This window comes from Bidens hawaiensis, unplaced genomic scaffold (assembly GCF_021521415.1).
Source record: "Bidens hawaiensis isolate Kalapana, Puna unplaced genomic scaffold, B.hawaiensis_p1.1 tig00026938_1, whole genome shotgun sequence".
In the NCBI taxonomy this organism is placed as follows: Eukaryota; Viridiplantae; Streptophyta; class Magnoliopsida; order Asterales; family Asteraceae; genus Bidens; species Bidens hawaiensis.
In genome coordinates, this window is record NW_027494350.1 from 261,730 (window position 1) to 283,293 (window position 21,564).

The window sequence follows — 21,564 nt, forward strand, 5'->3', positions numbered from 1 at the left end:
CCTAGTTGTCAAAATCATGTGACATGGCTGCTTACGTGGACCTGTATGTGTATTATGCTTCTCTCTCAAGCCCTAACTGAATCAGTTAATCGATTTCACTCTCAAACCTTGGAAACACTCTGCTCGTAAGAGTTCATCATCATCATCATCATCTAAAGAACCCTATATTCTTCTACAATGGTGGACAATTATTTTGGGAAAGAAGGAGCCGATAGTTGCTGCCATACGCCACAAGCAGCGGCAACGGTGGATTTTGAAGGTGGTAGCGACACACGATTATGGTTGGACAGAATCAAAAGACGGTGGTAGGGGTACACAGAGATGGTTGGGCAGAATCAGAGGACGGTGGTAGCGGTACACGAAGATATCAGAAGGCGGTAGCGTCGACGTGATTTAGGTTTCCGCTATGATAAGACGATCATCTCAAACCGACTCGCTCAGTGATGAAGACGACATAATGAAATGAAAGACATTGAAGGTTGATGTATTTTTTTTATATTCTTTTAAATGCAAATTTCTATTACTTTACAAGACTCGAACATTGAATCTTTGAGTGTCTAATTACTAAGAGACTCAAATGAAGGGTGTTTAATAAGTAAATTAAATTGATAAGTACTTGTAAACTTAACAAGTTTTGTGGAGAGTAAACGTATAAAGTTTATATATGAACTTATACTTATCACAAAAACCATGAGTATATACCTCTAATATCTATGAATTTTAAGAGGTCTCCTGTATTTACAAATATTTGTTTTAATCAATTAGATATTTAAATTGTGACGATCAATATACATCTTTTCAAGGGTAATTCAGTTTTGACACAAAAACATGATGCACACGGTGCATGTCACATTCCATTAAAAACACATGTTTGATGTGTTTCCTATGCATATTTGAATAACTATTTTGTAACATAATTATATATATAGCTAGCGGAGCTTGTTGTCACAAAGTTCTTATTGGGTCACGTGGCAGCGCCTGTTCATGCCATGTCATACGACTTTTTTCTAATATGTAATTTTTTGTTGGTACCGTAATAAGTGTTAATGAAACCGGCCCAATTCGCGTTGACTTCCCACCGTAAGAGCTAAACGTTGTTTCACATGTGTTATTTTTTTTTTTTGTATTATAAGTTATACGAATATTATGGGCATTTACTAATTTGATTATTGTGAGTTTTGTGTTTAGTGTTGGTACCGTAATTTGTGTGACTTTTATCATAAGCTATATATATCTTTTATTATAAGTTAAACGAATGTTGTTGTTTTCTGGTATGGGTATCTTAATAAACTTAACTCATACCAACCAGATACAAACCTAGTTACTTAGTATTAATAGGACTTTCAAGTGGAAAATTCTATGGCCTTGTGGGATACACCTAGAGGTGGATAAAACCGGTTTTAAACCCAAACCGAACCGGTTTGGTCAACGGCTGGTTAAAACCGGTTTGACACAAAACGGTTCGGTTTATAAACCGGTTCAGAAACAAGATAGGCGGCCTGGTCAAACCGGTTCTGAAGCTGGAGGTTTGGGTAAGTTTGAGAACCGGTTTGGGTGAAATCGATTTTAAACCCAAACCGGTTTGGTTCGGTTTGTCTAAAACCGGTCCCAAACCGGTTTTTTTTCACCTTTAGATACACCTAACTAGGCCCAACACATATTAATTCACCATAATTTAGCCCATGAGGTTTCCTTCCTCACATCTCACAATAATGAACTCTTGTATTCTCTATTATACTCTTATAACAATACATGTACATTTATGTACATGTCAATTATAAGAAATCATTGACTGGTTTGCATGTTAGAGTGTGGTCAAGAGGCTTCGAGTACCTTGACGCCTTGTAACGTGTTTATTCATGGTGTTTTACAACTCTCGATACATGAAGAAGATGAAGTGGGCCTGATTTTTCTCCTTAAGTACCGTGTGATGATCTTCGATAGCCATGTCGATCAATTCTTATAGAGACAACACAAGATAACCATACACACACATTTCGTAGTACATGTGAATATGTGATACATAACATACTTTACGCTTATGCCAACTCTTGCTATATATGTCAAGTATTGTGTGTTAGTTTCTGAATGGCGTATTATATTTATAACGTGCTATTGAATAGCGGATGGATATTGTTATATTTTGATAGTATTATATGAATAAATAAATATTTATGATTAAACAATTTAGATAGCCAAGTAAACATTCATATTTGATTATTTATATTTGATCAAAAGGCTTGTAGCCTAGCTAGCAGTATCAAGATGTATTAGTTGTATTCCATCTCAAGTATATAAATTTTTTGGGAATATCCCATTGAATAGTATTCTAAAATTTTAATTACAATACTATTCTAAATAAAAATTGTATTGTAATTTTCATGAAATTCTATGATCTCCTAATTTACAAAAGCCCAAGAGGGTGAAGAGGCCACAAACGTTTGTTAGTGGATAAACTAGACAAGTTTTATCTTCAAAACGAGCCCAGAGAAAACCATTTAAGCCCAAATATATAGCATGGGCTTTTATATGCAAAATTACCCAAACCATCTATTGTTGTTGCTCTTGTTCTTCATTCTGTCAGAGTCAGACTGTCACTATTGGAAATGATAAGGGGAAAACTAGCCCAAAACATCATTTGTGAGGTTATTTTGGGTTGTCAGTTGTATATACAATGGTGGTGGGGAGAGGGTTGGGCCAATCACAATCTTTTGTCTAAAAATTAAAAAAATAATAATTGTGTAATGATTAAAAGGGGCGTTTTACCACTACACAACTTTTTGCAAAACTAGCCATTACTGACTGGGATGCCACGTGTCTGAAAACTCCCGATTGTGCTTAGTTACCACTATACGTGGTCTTAAAGCCTTTCAAAGTTACTGAGTATCTATTGTAATTATATATTAATATTACATATGGATACATTTTAGATATGATAATTATCTAACTAGTCTAATACAAAGGTCTCATTTTCATGTGTGACAATGCCAAAGTGCTAGGGTTACTTAGGGAAAACACATGGTGCAACTTTAATTTGAACATTGTCATTCAAGCTAGGATTCTTTAATGATTCAAGCAAACAAATATAACATGCTTAGACAGGTGAACTTAGAGTTATTTTTGGTGATTGTTGTACATTGTTGTTTATATGTTCATTGAATCCAATTTGGTTGATCAAGGTGTATCCTTTTAGGTAGTTTTAGTATGTAGTCTTATTGCTTACTTAACACTTACTACTTAGCAACATAAACATATGAAGAAGCAAGTGTTTTATATGCATCTTGTGATTTTTATATGCATCAACTTGTAACATTCACAAATTTGAACCAGGGCACATTTTCTTAGTCATTATTCGTAACGAATTCTATGAACAGAGATGAATGATTAACCGCTAAATCAAAAAAAGTTTTTCACACTCGGAAACCACAAAAATGAATAAAATTGTTTACCTTAAACCTACACCTCGACAGTTGTCTGATTGAGCGCCATATACCTCCACCTTTCTTTCTCCACAAAATCCGCATCCAAGAATCGTGAAACAAACGCCCACACCCTATAAACATCTTCAAAATTTGTCAAAAAACCAAGTGCAGCCATAATCACCGGTATCTCAAGGTCGAACTTCTCTTTCTTTTTGGTCAACGCACGGCTTTGACTTTCGTTCTCGATGCTTTTCACCTCTATCAATCTCTCCCGTTCTTCGATACTCTTATCCACAAAACAAACATGCTTTAAAACCGCGTAACTTAGAGAAATATTATGTCTATCCGCCAACTTCTGTACAAGTGTCGGCTCGATTTTCTCACCTTTCCAATCAAAAACATTGAATGCCACCACTGGGCCCCGGTCCACCCGCACTTTTGGCCCATATATCCTTACCAAAGGAACCCCATCTTCCGGATGCGGGTGTTTCAAATTACCAAATGCATTCACTAACCAGTTCACTAAATACCTAACCCGGCTACTAATAAGTACCAAACCTAACGAATCCGCATTGTCTAATCCTCTAAACTCTATATCCGCGCTATTAACTCCACTACCACTCGCCTCGTTTTCTCTTGACTTGTCATGTTTCCATATGTCGATAAACGATATATTCTCGCTTTTGTCATTAGTTTCTTTAGTTTCGTGTATTTCAAACGAGTCTTGATTCGATACAGATGATGACGATGATAATATCGTTTTCCCTCTATCGGTACTTAACGATTCCTGAAGGTATAACGGTCGGTTAGAAGCTTGAATAATGTTCACGAGTCCAGCGCTCGTGTTAGCGTTTTTAACCACCAAAGATCTAGACTTTTTAATAAAAAGACACCCGAATCCAGACGGGTTTTCCCCGAAAACCTTGTAAAACGAACAAATAAGGAAATCGGGACGAAAGAGGGACAGGCCCAAAGTCTCCATATCTTTCGCTCCTAACGCATTCGCATCAAGACAAACGTGCCACCCGTGTTCTTGAGCTAAACCCATCCATAGATACGAGTATCTCGACCCCGTTACCTTCGATTGAAGCGGGAAAACGAATAATCCTTTCGTGTTTTTCTTCGTGTTCTTGTTTATTAATAGTTTCCTTAACCTTTTGGACTGAATTCGCATCCCGGGCCACGAAAACACAGCCGAGTCGACCCACCCGGATCTTTTCCTACAATTTTCTATCATGGATTCAACCGCGTCGTTTTGATGATCATACACGGTTAAAAGGTTGCGATTCGAATGAAATGGATAAGACTCGGATAATACTTTGAATGCGGATGATTGGTTAGCTGTGAAAACCAAAGAATAATCATCTTGTGATATGTTCATGAATTTAAATATTCTCTCTTTGATTACACTTTCGAATTCGGGTTCTTGACCGCCTAATGTAATATGCGTGTACAAGTTAACCGATTTGTAACGTATACTAAAAAACGGCGCGTTGGAATGTAACTGTTGTGAATAAGAGAACAACCCATGACCAATGTAGTCTAGACAAACATGGTTAGACAAAGTGAGTTGATAATATTCTTGATCACGGATTCGGTCAGCCCGGGCAGTTTCCCGATAGTTTGGGTAGGCTTTTTTCATGTTGGTGAATGCTTGGTCTAGTGGTGGTAGACATTCATGGTTAGTGAATTGAGCATTTGGGTTAAGTGAAAAAGTTGTTGCTGCTATGAAGTCATACCTTGAAGGACTTGTGGAGTGTTCTGAACCATGGTTTTCGGGCAGGCCGAGGAGTTGGTTCGGGCAGCAGCGCGGAAAACACGCCTTAGAGGCTTCCTTGATGCAGGGTGAAGTCATGTTTTTTTTTTGTTTATGTTGGTTATGAAATGTGTTTGGTTTATATAAGTTGTTATTGTGTTATAGATAATGTTCATATTGTTCTCAATTATGCATAGTTTGCATCATTTTAATTGTTCACATAAAGCAGCTGCTGGTCACTCTGTTTGACTTGCTTGTCACAATAATTATGGGTTGCCCCTAACAAAATCTGGTTTTCTTGAAAAATAATAGGAAAAAAAATATTTTATATATTCACTAGAAAATCATAAAATATGTATGAAACTTGGTTACTAATTAGCTAAGCAGTTAATGCAGAAAAATATCGGATATCAGTCGATGACTAATATTTGAGATATCGGTTATCGCAGTGAGATATCGCTTATGTTGATGTAATATCTATGTTTCTATATAATGAAAGAAGTAAATCTAATTATTAAAAAAAATATAACTTCTGGATATGATCGGAGATCGATTCGGTTTCTGTTTAAAATATATATATATATATATATATATATATATATATATCACTTTAACGCTAACAATTCAGTATACTCTTCTACTATTAACAAATTATCATTTTGTAACTTGCAAAACACTAACAATTGTAGCAAGTAAGAACTGATTAAGACTCAAAAAAACAATATTAAACACTAAACGTTGAAAATTTAGACTTAAAACATTGATATCGGGAATATCGGTGATATGTCAGTGAAATATCGGTCAATATCTGCCAAATATCGGTCAATATCGCTGATATTATCGGTACCGATATTTTGACCGATATTTCACATGAAGACCGATAACCGAGATACCACCGAGATTGACAACATAGCTAATTAGTGATTATTTATTTAAAATTTAACAAGTTGTGAAGAAAAAGTTATGAAATAATAACTAAGTTGTTTAATAAGAGTTACATTTTGTTTATAGCAAACTACGTTTTTAGTCTTTCAGGTTGGGTTATCATAAACATGATAAAGGGAGGGAGGGCATTTGTGTATTGGAAATAAAGATTTCAAAATATATTTTTTGGATGCTAGAAACCCGTATATTACATGAATTAAATAAAAAAATATATATTAATTTAAAGATCAAATAATTTAGAAATTAAGAAAAGAGAAATGGAAAACAATTTTATTTACTATGTGAGAAAAGAATAAGCAAGAAAGTAAAATAAAGATTTAGGAATAAAAAAAGAGAAACGAGGGCTAGGTCACTCATAAAATCTTGACAAATTTATTCTACATAGGCTTTATTATTCAATAATAAAAGTATTTTTGTTTTTTTACAAAATTAATCTTAATCAAATAAATGAATTAGATTGTCATGGATTAATTGAAAACATCACATGAAACTAATAAGTTGAAAAGGTCAAGCTAGAACTTTTGGACAAACATGATTTTTTGACAAACTACATGGACTGAAAACATAGTTTAAATAATCAAATATTAAAAGTTTAATATTTCATGATATAAGAAAAGAAGAGATTATAATATATCTTTAAAATTGTTTTCTTTTAAGCCAAAAGTTTTTATATAAAGCAATTATTATTTCTCAATTGGCAATTTGCATGATTGATAATGACGACCCTAGTGGTGGTGTTGTATTTTACGTAGATATTGCTTAAATGGGCCCTTAAAAAGAATTTTGTAGTCCTCCACTATCTCCATGAAGTGGTTCATATTTGCTCTACAAAAAGTGTTATGATTAACTTGTCTTATACAACTCAAGTCCAAAAATAAATAAACATCTACACGTAAGGATTCAATACACTTTACTCTTTCTATTATTAATTGGTTTTACAATGAAATATTATATCATTAAAGGCTAAATAATCGACATTCGACTAATCGACTAATTGATCATAGTTTATCTTGAAAGTAAAACGTCTGGCATGAGTACTATTCAAATATACTTTTCTCCAAACATTAATTGAATAGACGGTTTAAATATCTAACTCGTGGTTGAGTATTAGATTGTCTCATATGGAGTCGGTTGTTACAGGTCGTTATATATATACTTGGTCTTATTCCTACTTTTCATCGGGTTGGTTCACATTGGATCATTCGGAAATTTAAACCAAAGTATTGAAAATAATAACATAACACATAAAACTTACAAATGGCAAATCAATAGGAACGTGTTGGTGAACTTTCATTTATTATTTTACAATTTTACCCTTCGTATGACATTAAAGTTTAAAATCAATGCAGTTGGTTTTTTGGTTCAATGACATGAGGGTGATGATTAAGGCTTGAGATCTTATGGTTTTAGATTCAAACCGTCTTGTACGGCAGCTAACCAATGAATTCCATACCACACCGTACTATCACTTGGACAACATACGACAACGTGTATCTATATAATAGCTAACAACAACGATTTTCAGCACCGTTGGATGCATTACAAAACCTTATGATACTATAAGACACATTACTAAATTATAAGCTTGCTTAGGACATCATTAAACACGTTTGGACATCGTGCGACCCCTTACCACACCGTATAACACCTTGCAACACTGTATAACAGATTAACACCATAAAAACATTCTGACAATGGGGTTTTACCATAATAATGAGTTTCCTTCTTGATGATGCTCCTGGATAAACAAGGTCTAAAGCATAAAAATTAGTATAGCCAGTTAACATCCCGTAAAACTTTCTCGGATATCAGTGTTAGTTTTAAAAGCTGTTAAAAATGAAAATGTTTAAACCCAAAACGAATGCTAACTTTTATAAATTATAATCTATGTATAGGTCATTGACTTAAGTCGTCGGGCCCTTTGATTCCGGTCCATATGCCCTAAAGCAATTATTTTATAGGGGTAATTTGGTAAATTTAGGCAACACGAAGTCGTTTTCAATTTGCCTTGCCCTATCAGAGAAGTTTCATTTAAGAGTGGCCCACCATTTTCGTTGTTCTTCCTGAGTGGCCCACAACAGAAAATTGTGAAAAAAAAGTGTACCACGTGCATGTTTGCTTGTACAATGTTCTTTGGATTCTTGGTGACGTGGATTATTATGGTTTACCTAGTCAACAAAACTTCAAGAAACGGATTTTATTTTCGTGTTTTTGGGTATTTAACAGATATGTTCATATGTCATGTTACAAATTATGTCGGCGTGTTTTTGTTTTTTATAAAAATAGTGGTTTACTAACAAGTCCGTAAAATCCGTACAGTCTATGTAAATTGGGTCATTTTCAGTCATGCATGTTATTTATGGTATCGAAACTAAAACAAAAAAAAAAAAAAGAAAAAGAAAAACAAAATCAACATCTAGTTGATTTTTGTTACATTCGTTATGCACATTGGGACTAAAACAAAAGGCCGGGTCTAAGCGAAATCGATCGGTTTCCGTTACGTTCGTGATGGTACAATTACTAAAATAAAACAACAACAAAATTGACATTCGGTCGGTTTTCGTCACATTCATTGCGCACCAAAACTAAAACAAAAAAAACAACAAAAAAAAAACAAAAGACTTGTACCACTAAGGTTTCGTTTGTTTTTACTTAAAAGATCTGCAATGGCTTATGTTTGAGGGCGCGCAAACATAAGTCTTTGAAAACAGTTTGTTATTTTAAGAAAAAAAATATCTGAACTATGTTTTTATGGTCTTAAAAAATAAACTAATATTCATCTTCTTCACACTTCTTAACATCCTACCAACACCCAATGTCCAACACCATTACCACCCACCGCCCGCCACCCACCACTTGGGATGAGCTCGGTACCGTACAGGTACCGAAAATACCGATCCCGAAATTCGCGAATTCTTGGTACCGGTACCGAAGGTAAAAATTCAAGAAATACCGGTACCAATACCTTACCGATCCCGAAACTCAAAATTTGGTACCGATTTCGGTACCGGTACCAATCGGTATCGATATCGAATTTGCTCATCCCTACCAACCACCATTGTCCATCACCACCACCACCACCCACCGTCTACCACAACCACTACCACAACTGTCCATCACCACCACCCACCGTTCATCGCCTACCACAATCGTCTACCACCACCCACTTCCACAATTCGTACACCACCACCACCCACCATCCGCCACCGCCACTGTCCAACACCCACTTCCACAATTCGTACAACACCATCACCACCCACCATCCGCCACCACCACTGTCTGTCACCCACCACCACCGTCCATTACCACCACCATCTATCGTTTGCCACAACCACCGTCCACTACCACCATCCCCCACAACTGCCTATCACCACCACCCACCGTCCACCACCATTGACGGACCATCAAGAGGGCAGGGAGGGGCTGTGGCCCCCCTGATTTTGGGCCTAGAACATATGATGCTAACTCATACATATTATGACTATATCCATTTGAAATCCCCCCCCCCCCCCCCCCTAACCAAAGCCCAATATAATAACAAAAACCTTAATACGTACTGTAGAGGACTAGGGAATCTGCTTGATTTCTTAAATGAAATTTTAGAGCTAGAAACCTACGTCGATTAGAATTATAGAATAGCAGGAGGCGATTGGCAAAATAAAAAATAAGCAATTCATCATCACTAGTCATTTATTTTTTCTCTGCTAAAAGATTTGTACCAAACCATTCATCTATTATTTTGATTGGTTTATGTTTGATGTTGTGAAATTTTCAGTTTAGATGATTTATATAATTATATATTTTTATGTTTGATTACTGAACCAATTGACAAATTAAATTAGGGTTTATTGATTTGAATGTTTATTTTTTTCTTCTTGTAGATATAAAAAAATATGGGAAAGATGAAAACAATTGATTCTTTTTTCAAAAGAAAGGTTGAAAACGATATTGATAAAGCTAATGAAGAGAGTAAACGCCACAAAGCTTCAACGAGTGAGCCCGAAAAAGAATGAAAATCAGCAAGAACGTGATAATTTTGAAGCTCCAAAACCACAAGCAAATATCAATGAAGTGGATCTTAACCTTCTAGAAAGAGATCCCGCTAAACGAATAACAATGTGGAATTATCCGGTTAATTTAAGGGAGCAAATAAGATGAGCTTATTTGTCTTTAGGGCCTTTCCAAATACATCTCAATGAGTATCGTGCCAAAGGTTCAAAGAAGCATCCTCGTAGATTCCAATATTCTTGGTTCGCTGTTTTCCCTAATTAGTTAGAGTATTCTCCAACAACACATTCTGCTTATTGCTTTCTTTGTTATATATTTAACGATACACCAAATGTGGGCAACGGTCATGATGCATTTACTGTTAAAGGATTTGACAATTGGAAAAAAGTTAATGATGGGAAAAAGTGTGCATTCTTGAAGCATATTGATTGTTCACAACATAGAAGGGCTGTGGAATTTAGTGAAAACTTGTTGAACCAAGCAACACACATTGATAATATCATAGATAAACAAAGTGAAGAGGAATTATTGAAGAACCGTATACGATTAAAAGCTTTAGTTGATACAGGTCGTTGGTTGACATTCCAAGCTTGTGGTTTTCAAGGACATGATGAAACTTTTAATTCCAAAAATCAAGGTAATTTTCTTGAACTCTTAAAACTTCTAGCCTCTTATAATGATGAAGTTGCAAAAGTTATTTTAGAGAATGTTCCTTACAATTCTTATGGAAAAATTCAAAAGAAATACTTGGAATTATTGCTAATAACGTTCGAAAGCACATTCGTAGTGAAGTTGGGGATTCATACTTTTGTGTTATGGTTGATGAGTCACGGGACGAGTCTAAAAAAGAGCAAATGGCCATAGTTTTGAGATTTGTTGATGCAGAAGGGATTATACGAGAAAGGTTTTTGGATTTGGTTCATGTTACGGATACCTTTTCATTAACTCTGAAAAGTAATTTGTGGAGACAACTTTTGCGGTATGAGTTCGATGATAGCAAAATTTGTGGCCAAGGATATGATGGTGCTAGCAATATGAGAGGGGAATTGAATGTATTACAGGCACTTGTTATTAAGGATTGTCCATATGCATATTATGTTCATTGCTTTGCTCACAAATTACAACTTGCCTTGGTTGCTTTAAAGGAAATTATTCCTATAAATCAGTTTTTTAATAACTTAGTGTCTATAATCAATGTAGTTTGTTCTTCTAGTAAACGTCATGATGAGTTTACAAAAGGCAAAGGGGGTGGAGATTAAAGAATTATTGGAACTTGGTGAAATCAAATCGGGTAAAGGGGAAAATCAAGCAACCACATTAAGAAGAGGCGGTGATACACGTGTTACACCCACAATTTTTACATATAAATTTATAAGATAATTTGATGCGGAAGTTACGGTCCCAAAATTTTCTTTATAATTTGAATAACACGTAACTAAATTTTATCAAGTGAACACCGCTTATAACATTTACAAACAACTCGTCTTTCGATTAAAAACAATCATTATTCAAAACTTGTTTATAATACTTTATAAAAAATATATAAACTGAACTTTAGATGTGTATTGATATCCAAATCCGAGCACTTGATCGACTTCCCACTTTCATTTGTGAGCTTCACCTGAGGCATTGTAAGAAACCAATTAGTAGTTAATAATATATAACCCATAAACCTACAATCTTACTAAACGTGAACTCGTAGTTTCCCAAAGTCAGCTATGACCAGCGTACAAACCAGCATAACACAAAGGTTCACCGGTGCAAGCTATGCGGGCTAGCATAACATACGCCCATACGAACATAGCTTATGCCCAAACTTATATGCCCGACCCATGCTTTCGCTCATGATGAATAATACACTAACTCATACCTTGTTTCCGAGTCATGGTTAGATGTCTTGTGAAATATTTACCTTCACGAGGTTCATGTCTTCAAGTTCATACACTTGAAAGTTCAATCCTTCTTAATCGAATGCATAAAAAGATTCAAGATCATCACCCTTTTCTATACCATTTATACAAACATCCACTAACGGGTCAAAAATCCAAATTAATTATACTATTAGATAACAACAAACTAACGGGTCATGATCAACAAATCGATCAAACATATCCAACATAACATGCTAAATAATACTAAAAGGATTGTATATCCACCCGTTGTCATTTGGTAAGTCATGTATACACTTTTGACCCGTTACGAGATTAGTATGCATCTTGCTGAAAATCACTATTTTATTCACAAATAATTCAGAAACCTCATCAAACGATTTCAGAAAAATCTATAAAAATTACAGAAAATCAACTTTGATGTTAAGTAACTTCTCAACAAAAATCATGTCAAAATAAAATGTTTAAGAACTTGAAACAACATCTGCAATGGACTGGCCTGTTTGCAGAAAGTCGCTATTTTATTCAGAACAAATTCACAAAACCTCATCAAACTATTTCAGAAAAATCTATAAAAATTACACAAAATCATTTATGATGTTGTGTAACTTCTGTCCAGAAATCATGCGAAAATAAGATGATTAAATCCCCGAAAAAACGCCCGCATGTAGGCTGACCTGGTTCGGACAGCAACTATAATTCGGTTATACAAACTTGTTTTAACCTCTTTACTAAATCCATTTGACTTGAAACCTTTTATAGGACCTACATATATGTGTCGGGAATGTTGAAACTAAATTTCATATAAAACCAATACTTTTTAGTACCCGAAACAGCCCTTGACCCGTAACTGTGCTATTTTGACAGCACCATAAAATTTAACCAAACTAACTTTAACAAATCTTGCAAAATATAAACATGGAGCCACTATGTTGTATCATAACAATATTAAATGGTTTAGTCCTATACCAAGGTATAGATGACTTACCTGTACATCGTTGACTTTGTTGTTGGTCGTGTTGCTCGTTAACTCGTTGTCTTCCAAGTTATGCCATGCTTATGCCTATCTCGACAACAAGTTGATTTCTCATTTAATTAAAACACATCATCATTGATTCCAACTAGGTTTATCATAAGTCATGCCCACCAAGCTTAAATAATAAAAACAAATTATGACACAAGCAATAGATTCAACTCATACACGTTTTCCACTATTTTAGTAGTTTAGGCATTTCATCAAATACCTTGTGAGCATGAACTATAATTCACCATTTTACTTATCCATATAAATCCCATACCCCCCTTTTTATCATCAAAGAAATCTACTTTCTTTAAAATCCCCAATAATACCATACTCTCGCATAAAATCACCATTATTTAGATTCCCGAGTTCTATTCAGATTCTACTCAACAACCACACATGATTTTCATCCCCACCTTACTAATTTGTCATTCTAGTAATCAAACTTCAACATGCAATTGAATCTAAAACTCAATAACTACAATTAATCATTCTAGCTTGTAGTTTAAGGTTTATGATACGAAATTCGAGCATCATAAACCCGATATTGCAGGTTGGAAGAAGTTAGACAAGAAAGCTAGGGCTTGTATTACATTTTCGTTGTCGGAAGATGTGGCATTTAACGTCATGAAAGAAACCACGACCCGTGGTATGATGGACGCACTATCCAACATGTATGAGAAGCCTTCGGCAGCGAATAAGGTCTATCTTATCAGAGAGCTAGTGACAACTCGAATGAAAGAGGGTGGGTCAATTACAACGCATATCAATAATCTTAATTCGAACCTCTCCCGCTTAGTGTCAGTCGGCATTAAGTTTGATGATGAAGTTCAAGGTCTTTTGTTGTTATCCTCTTTGCCCGATAGTTGGTCGCAAACAGTGACTGCGGTTTGTAGTTCGTCTACAAAGATTACCTTTGATGGGTTTCGGGATTTGATTCTTGGAGAAGATTCAAGACGCAGAAATTCAGGTGGATCATCAAGTGATATATTAGTCAAAGAAGGTAGAGGTAGGGGAAAACAACGAGGCAGTGGAAGTAGGAAGAGGAGTCAGTCTAGGACTCGTAATGATATTGAATGCTGGGGTTGTAAAGAAAAGGGACACTTCAGGAATCAGTGTCCGAATGGTAAGAAAGAGGTGAACGTTACAGAAGTCAACACTGCAGAAGAATGCCCAGAGGATGAGTTTTACGTTCTTAGTGTTGAGGATAACGTTGATGCTTGGGTAATGGATTCTGGTGCATCGTTTCATGCCACTCACTGTAGTGAAACGATAAAGAATCTAAAATTTGGGGATTTTGGAAAGGTTCGACTTACGGACGATGATATTCTAGAGGTTACGGGTATGGGAGATGTTGATTTGATAACTCCAGCCGGTACTTCTTGGACTTTGAAAGATGTTAGGGTTATTCCAAGTTTGAAGAAAAGTTTGATTTCAGTTGGGCAGTTGGATGACCAGGGTTACGATGTTAAGTTCGGGAATGGGCAGTGGAAGGTAGTCAAAGGGAATCTCGTGGTTGCTCGTGGCAAGAAAATGGGTTTGTTGTATATGGTCGATATGTCACCGAAAGGAGTGGATCCAGTTTTGGTGAAAGACAAAGTCCGGTTCACAGAATCTCGTGGGCAGAAGAAGGTTCGTTTTGCAAGTAACAAACCCAGAGCCAGAGTGAAGATTCAGGATGAACGAGCTAGGAAGGTTAAATCAGTCAGAGGACATCGTGACAGTGGGAGCACATGTCGTGTTTCAGTTACAGTTCCAGGTCGACAGTGGATTAAGAAAACCAGTATTCCAGCTGTAAAAGTCTCTCCAGTGAATTACTTGCTGAATATGGAGAGTGGTTGTTCTCAGGATATCTCAGGATCCGGTAGTTTGTTTCAGTGGGAGCCGGTAGGGACAGAGAACGGGTCAGGGGCAGTTTTAGCCGTGACTGACGTGTTGGAGCTCCGGGGAGCTTCAACGGGCCTTCAGGTTAATTGATGAGAAGGCGGTGGCAACTAGAAGATGGTTAATGTTCGGATTACAAAAGTACAATCAGGAGTGCAGACGAGAGTACTCAAGGCCTCCGAGTGGGAGTTTGTTGGGTTTCGTAGGCCTTTTCGGTGTAGGCCCGGTTTATTATTTGAACTCCAAAGGGCACGCCCGGCCCGGTTTGGATTTCTTGTTTAATAAGATAAAAACCCTAAGTGTATCTCTATATATTTGATGTCGTGTACTTGTAATCGTTGTCACTCAATAAAGATATACCTAGTTGCCACCCGTGGATGTAGGTCAGTTTAAACCGAACCACGTTAAATCCTCGTGTCGTTTATTGCTTTCGTGTGTGTTTAATTCTAACAACCAGTAACGTCCCACGTTACACCACGATCCTTAGCTGGATTGCAGGAACACCACGTCGGGGGTCTTCAACATTGTCAGATGGCCTCCTGTTGAAATAAAAGTCGTTGAATTTGATAATAGAACGCAAACTACTTTAAAAAATGGTTTACATATCAGTGAATTTTTTTTTTGTTTAGTGTTAAACACTTAAAATTGCATATTCAATAAAAGCCAAGGTGTCAGGCAACATGAATATATACTTGTTTCAAAATTACTACAGTAATAATATTTATTTTACCGATATAAAACACAAGTGAATGTTATTATTATTATATAATATTACATTAAACTTGTAACCATGAAGAAATACTTGAAACAAATCAAAAGTATATAATATAGCTAAAATTTGACATTATTTAGTCGCATGTCTCTCACGCATCAACTTACCCCCCATGTACCTGCATATACATATAGCAACATAACATTATTAGTTACATAAATATATAAAAATGTTATACACTATATTAAATTATTAATAGTTACTTTATTGATTGATTGTTACCTTCCTAACATCATAACCGTGGCTTGAGGATTAGTTCCAGGAGAATTACGAAACGTTGATCCGTCAATGACCCTAAGGGAATCTATGCCGATAACCTTATAATCGTGATCCACCACTCTAGCTACTTGGCAACCTCCATGGTAATGCCATATGGTCATTACCGTGTCCTTACAAAATTGTTCTAAAGATCTTGACACGTTGGCATGTTTAGGCAATAAATTCACGGGTGCACTAACGGTCATGTTGAGAAGAGTTACGACTGATAAAGACTCAAATCGGAAGGGTGAAAACGCCTTTGACTCGATCACTTTCTCAATGATTTTCATTCCATCGACACATCTTTGTAAGTCCCGTGGGTCTTTAAAGTAATTAAATGTAACCTTTGGGTTGTCATTTGGATTGCGGGTTGTAAGCTCAAGATGGCCTGTGGAGATCGGGCCCATAATCTTCTCTAGAATAAACCCTCCCACGAATGCACTTCGTGGGAGTGATTGCATTGCCTCTACCGCTTTGTCTATGGCTTCTTGTGTTCTTTGTTTTGGTGGTAATGTTGAAAGTTGTCCAATCTAATAAAACATAAAACCATTAGAGAAAACATTAATAATGGGCTTTACTAGGCCCATTTCTATACAAGCATTAGGCCCATTTGTGACCATGTTTACCTTTGGAGAAAACATTCCATAATCTCGAGTTTGAGATCCACCCGCAAAGTTTTCACCAGAAGCAGATTCAATGTAGGTTCCGTTATGAGTAATACCAACGATTTGGATAAGAGAGACCTCGACAGGTTGCGGAGAGGGGATGAAAACCGCATTCATCGGGTTATCGGACATTCCAAGGCCCACCATTGGTTGGTCCAAAACCACCGTTATATTATGGGCATCAAGTTGACTTTTTGGGCCTATTCCACTTAACATTAGAAGTTGTGGGCTTCCAAGAGCCCCAGAGGACACAATGATTTCGTTTTTGGACCCTCTCTTTAAGTAAGCCCGATGGGCCACACCATTTGCATCTGCAAAGATCACTCCATGGGCCTTGGGCTTTGTACTTCCTGCATACGAAAATACAAAAAAGGCATGAGGCACATGAGAGGTGAAAAAAAACCCGAACCCAGAACTGAACCCGAGAAAAAAACCCGAAAACGTTTTTTTATACCCGTGTTTTTAATACCCGAACCTGTACCTGAACCTAATCGTAGGGTACGAATATGGTATGCATTTCGGTACCAAACCCGTACCTGAATTGGACACGATTTGTACCCGGTAATACCCGAAAACCGGAACCGCTTCCATACCCAGATGCGATTTTTCCCATACCCGAAACCGTGTTTTTCAAATACCCGAAATTACTGGAAAAATACCCCTAAAAATGCAACCCCTTAAAAAATTCCAATTTATGCCTGAAAATACCCGGAAAGAAACCCGTAAAAACCCAAAAAATAGGGTTTTAACAATACCCGGAGGAGTGTTTAAATACCAGGTTTTAGAATACACGGTTCTATACCCCACCCGAATCGGATACATAAGGTATGGTTTTTAGATGCAATACCCGGACCCGGACCGGAACCCGAACCCGGCCCAGGTGTTGCCAATACTCAATTATACACGAACCAGGTTCCATACCCGGATCCGGGTATTTGAAAAACCTGGCATACGAACTATTTACAAACTTGATCCATATAGTTTATTTATATCGCGAATTCAATACTTTTAAAAATTACATGTTTAGTCCAGTAGTTTTCAATTAAGTAACGCCAAGATATCTTTTCTATATTAAGCGTGCGTAAAATGACCAAAATACTCTTTTATTAAGTCACATAGAACCATCAAACACGTACCTCGTTTCATGAATAATATTCGGTGAACGGGTGCATGGAGCAACAAGGTGAGTTCACTCGGCCTCGCATACTGAAGCAAATCAGCCGCGGTATGCCTATGACCATTTGCATCAAAAATCGTGCCACCGATTTTTGTACCGTATAAATGATCATAAGTGAACCCGTTATACGGGCGCACTCCCACCTCAACCAACCCGTCCCTCACCGCGCTTTGCCACTGCTTCAACGGCGGCTGAAACGTCACTACCTTTTCCACCCACTCATACGACTCGTTGACCAATCTCGCATCCCAACCCGCAAGCCGAACATAATCAATACCCGCACGGGTATAAAACCCCGCATTTAAACAACTTCCACCACCCAAAACCCGGGCCCGGGCACTTATAACCCCGTCCTCGGAGATAAAACGCTGCGAAGGGGATGTTGGAGAGAGGTCCGAGAGGGCGGCTCCAAAGGCGGCCAAGTCTGTAATATTGGCATTGCCGTAAGGGGAGCCGCCACGCTCTAGGAGGAGAACCGAAGCGTTCTGAGAGAGTGTGGCGGCTAACGGGCAGCCCGCGGTGCCGCCACCAATGATTATGTAGTCATAGTATGAGATTGTTGGAGCTGTTGTTGCTTGATGCATGAATGTGTACCCTGGATCAATTAACATAGAAATTGAATACATTATAACAAGTGTTTCATAATTTGATAATTACATATTTTAACTAGTGTATCAAACAAGATGGTTGATTTAATTTCATTGGACAAAAGGCAAACAAAGGGTGCAAACGAGCCGAAACAAGCTAAGCCGCTCGAAACATTCTTGAGTTCGAATTGATAAAAGGCTCAAATAAAGCTAGTTTTGTTATCGAGATCGACCCTTGTATAGGAATACTTTTTTAGGCTCGTGAGCCTTAATGAGCCTTTTGTGTTTTTTTAGTTTTGCGTCTTTTTAGACCTGTAGGCTATATGTATTAGTTTGTAACACCCGTCAAATTTCAATATAAAAATATCAACTTTTAAAAGTTAAAGAATCACATATTAATAATTAAGGGTATTTATAATGAACTCAGTCATATGCAAAATATTATTTTCGGGCGTATTTGCTTTACGAATGGAAATAAAAATGCTTCAGTTACACTAAGAACTTATTATTTGAACGTTTAGTTAAAGAAATTATCAGTTGAGTTATGAGGTATTTTAAAAGAACGTTTAAAAAAAATAATAATAATAACAAAAAAAAACTATCTAACATCGTTTAAATTTAAGCTAAACAACTAAAATATTTATCTAGAATACATATATTACACACATTAAAATACTAATATATATGCATATATGATAAATAGAATTTGTGGATAGTTACTGTATTTTATCCTTAACTTTGCAAACACATATTTTGATGCCACGAATCCTAGTGATTTAACTCATATTAGTTACACCTGTCATCCTATTAATTAATTATTATAACTATGACGGCTTCTCCTATTTATTAATTATTATGACTATGGCGGCTCCCCAATCTTATACATACCACTAAGTTACATATAGAACGAACAATACATGTGTGCCTAGAATTAATAAGAAGAATACGTGAGCTAAGAGTTGACAATGAATTACGGGTATAAGTAATAACGCCCGTAAGGCCGGGTCTTGAATGGTGGAGTGGAATTACCAACAACAGAAGTGGTGGTTCATGGTTGTGCTAAAGTTTTAATCTCAACGACTTTCTATCAAAAGTCCTAATGAACAGCCGCCAAAATCTCGACGAGCCGTTGTGGTGTCTCGAAGTCCGTGCCATCCCGACGTCACTCTGGAATGCCGAGTTCGACGTGCATTAGAAGTGCTGCACAACCGTCTTTAAGCTTAGTACCCGAATAACCGTATCATGGATGTTGGTATAATACCCGAGTGGTCGTAACGATATCCTATCCAATCGAAAAAAGCTTTTTATACACGAATCCAAAAGCTCTACCTGAATAAGGTAAGACATTGTGCCATCGTGTAAAGTTTCTATCTCGTGATTATCGTTATGATTATGGGTTTATATTAACTTAGCTATACTACATGGTCTTTAACCTAGGTGTTTAATACTAGGAAGCTCATAAACCGTAAACGTGCAAGGTGAGACATTCGAGTTTTTGTATCACTCGCAAATAACATTTGCGTGAGACAACTATTTTTCCGACATTGCCATGATGATTTCAAAACCTATAAAATTCATGGCAAATGGTCTAAATGTTTTTAAATATATTTTTAAAGTATTTTAAATACATTACAGTGATTAAGTCTCTGTAAACTTACGGGATGGTTACTACTGGTATTGTAGGGTTTTGTATACAAGGCTTGCCTACTGGGCTATTACATGTTACTTATTGGACAAGTGTTAGCCAATAAGTAACATGACCACAGTCATAGAACGGTCGAGTGACAAGTACCTTTCGGTAATCTGTAAGCAGGCAGATGTAAAAACATCTTAATGCTGTAATTGTATATGTGTTATTATAAATGAATGCACTCACCAGTATTTTTCGCTGATCAAATATTTTAAAAACATGTTTCAGGTGAGATGATAAAGATAAAGGAACGGTGCCTGCGGGCCTTCCAACTTAAATAAGTGGCTTATCACCATAATAAAGAAACATGTTTTTTTTAAAATAAAGTTTATCCATATAAAACATTTGTAAGGATAAAACGACCAGATGAAATAAAAATCATGGTGTTTTACACTCTGATAATTTTTCCTAACTACGGTCCTAATGAATTTTCCGCTGCAAAATAATAAACACCGATACCATCACTCACGTTCACGGCTCCCCTCCCGGGGTATGGGTTCGGGGGTTGTGACATAGTTTTACATTACAGTCGAGCTTGAGCCAAGCTTTGGCTCTTTTAAAGTTTTAAGGTACTACATGAGCTTTAAGTCAAGTTTTGGCTCGTTTAAAGTTTTCTCGAAATATATAAAAAATAATTAAAAACGTATATAAATTAATTATTAAATAATAAATGAGTCAAGCGCTTGAGCTTTAGAAAAAACACTACTAAGCTGAGCTCAAGCTTTTAAAAAACCACTACTGAGCCGAGCTCGAGCTTTAAAAAAAAAGCATGAAACGAGTTGAGCTCAAGCTCGAGCACTCATAAATTAGATTACACTACTACAAAACCTCAAATTTGAAGCGGTCTCAATTTTATGTTAGCAACGGTGGAAGCATGAAACTAGTTGGGCTCAAGCTCGAGCACTCATAAGTCAGATTACAATAGCTACTACAAAACCTCAAATTTGAAGCGGTCACAATTTTATGTTAGCAACAGTGGAAGCACGAAACGAGTTGAGCTCAAGCTTGAGCACTCATAAGTCAAATTAATTAAGTTTAGATCAAGCCTATCGAGCTAGAGCTCGACTCGTTTACACCCTATAGGACAAAGTCATAAAAGTTATCAACGAAATGCCATTGTTACACCAGTACTAAATTTAACTTTGAAGTATAAAAGTACAGTAATTACATTTTTACTTTTTTAAGTCTTTACATTGCTACACATTAAAGAGTTCATCCTAAATATAATAAACATTAACACGTTTTTGGGTAATCATTGTGGTGGTATGGGTATGTTTATCGGTTGTGAATATTATTTTGTACTTACGAAATAAATATATGTTAGTTCATAAATGAATAATATATATAATAAGACGTGTATCAAGAAAATCCAGAACCTATGCATGGGTATACAATAAAGATCAGGGGTCATCTATTAAAGTGGTTAGTAGGTTTTCATTTAATATAAAACGAAGGGTAGTTGGAAATAAATAGAAATGGACCCTTAAATT

General features: G+C 36.4%; 3 protein-coding genes across 3 annotated transcripts; 1 reads left to right on the top strand and 2 right to left on the bottom strand.

Annotated features, from left to right (window-relative positions):
* Window positions 1-3,380: 3,380 nt before the first annotated feature.
* Window positions 3,381-5,319, bottom strand: LOC143574459 (uncharacterized). Its single transcript, XM_077059072.1, has one exon. The coding sequence runs from the start codon at window positions 5,275-5,277 to the stop codon at window positions 3,457-3,459; it is 1,821 nt and encodes a 606-aa protein (XP_076915187.1). The 5' UTR covers window positions 5,278-5,319; the 3' UTR covers window positions 3,381-3,456.
* Window positions 5,320-10,083: 4,764 nt separating this feature from the next.
* LOC143574465 (uncharacterized) lies at window positions 10,084-11,390 on the top strand. Its single transcript, XM_077059077.1, has 3 exons — window positions 10,084-10,254; window positions 10,396-10,768; window positions 10,873-11,390. Exons 1-3 carry the CDS (start codon window positions 10,084-10,086, stop codon window positions 11,388-11,390), a joined length of 1,062 nt encoding a protein of 353 aa, XP_076915192.1.
* Window positions 11,391-15,687: 4,297 nt separating this feature from the next.
* On the bottom strand, window positions 15,688-18,398 carry LOC143574471 (protein HOTHEAD-like). The gene is made up of 4 exons (XM_077059082.1): window positions 17,757-18,398; window positions 16,582-16,970; window positions 15,920-16,485; window positions 15,688-15,815 (listed from the first exon to the last, which is right to left on the bottom strand). Exons 1-4 carry the CDS (start codon window positions 18,379-18,381, stop codon window positions 15,770-15,772), a joined length of 1,626 nt encoding a protein of 541 aa, XP_076915197.1. The 5' UTR covers window positions 18,382-18,398; the 3' UTR covers window positions 15,688-15,769.
* Window positions 18,399-21,564: the final 3,166 nt, after the last annotated feature.

Coding starts and splice junctions, on each gene's coding strand:
- LOC143574471 (XM_077059082.1), bottom strand. CDS start 18,381: ATGCATCAAGCAACAACAGCTCCAACAATCTCATACTATGACTACATA. Junction 16,971..17,756: donor AATATTATTCATGAAACGAG/GTACGTGTTTGA, acceptor TTTCGTATGCAG/GAAGTACAAAGCCCAAGGCC. Junction 15,816..15,919: donor ACGGTTATGATGTTAGGAAG/GTAACAATCAAT, acceptor ATGTATATGCAG/GTACATGGGGGGTAAGTTGA.
- LOC143574465 (XM_077059077.1), top strand. CDS start 10,084: ATGAAGAGAGTAAACGCCACAAAGCTTCAACGAGTGAGCCCGAAAAAG. Junction 10,255..10,395: donor TAACAATGTGGAATTATCCG/GTTAATTTAAGG, acceptor TTCCCTAATTAG/TTAGAGTATTCTCCAACAAC. Junction 10,769..10,872: donor TTTTAATTCCAAAAATCAAG/GTAATTTTCTTG, acceptor AAAATTCAAAAG/AAATACTTGGAATTATTGCT.
- LOC143574459 (XM_077059072.1), bottom strand. CDS start 5,277: ATGACTTCACCCTGCATCAAGGAAGCCTCTAAGGCGTGTTTTCCGCGC.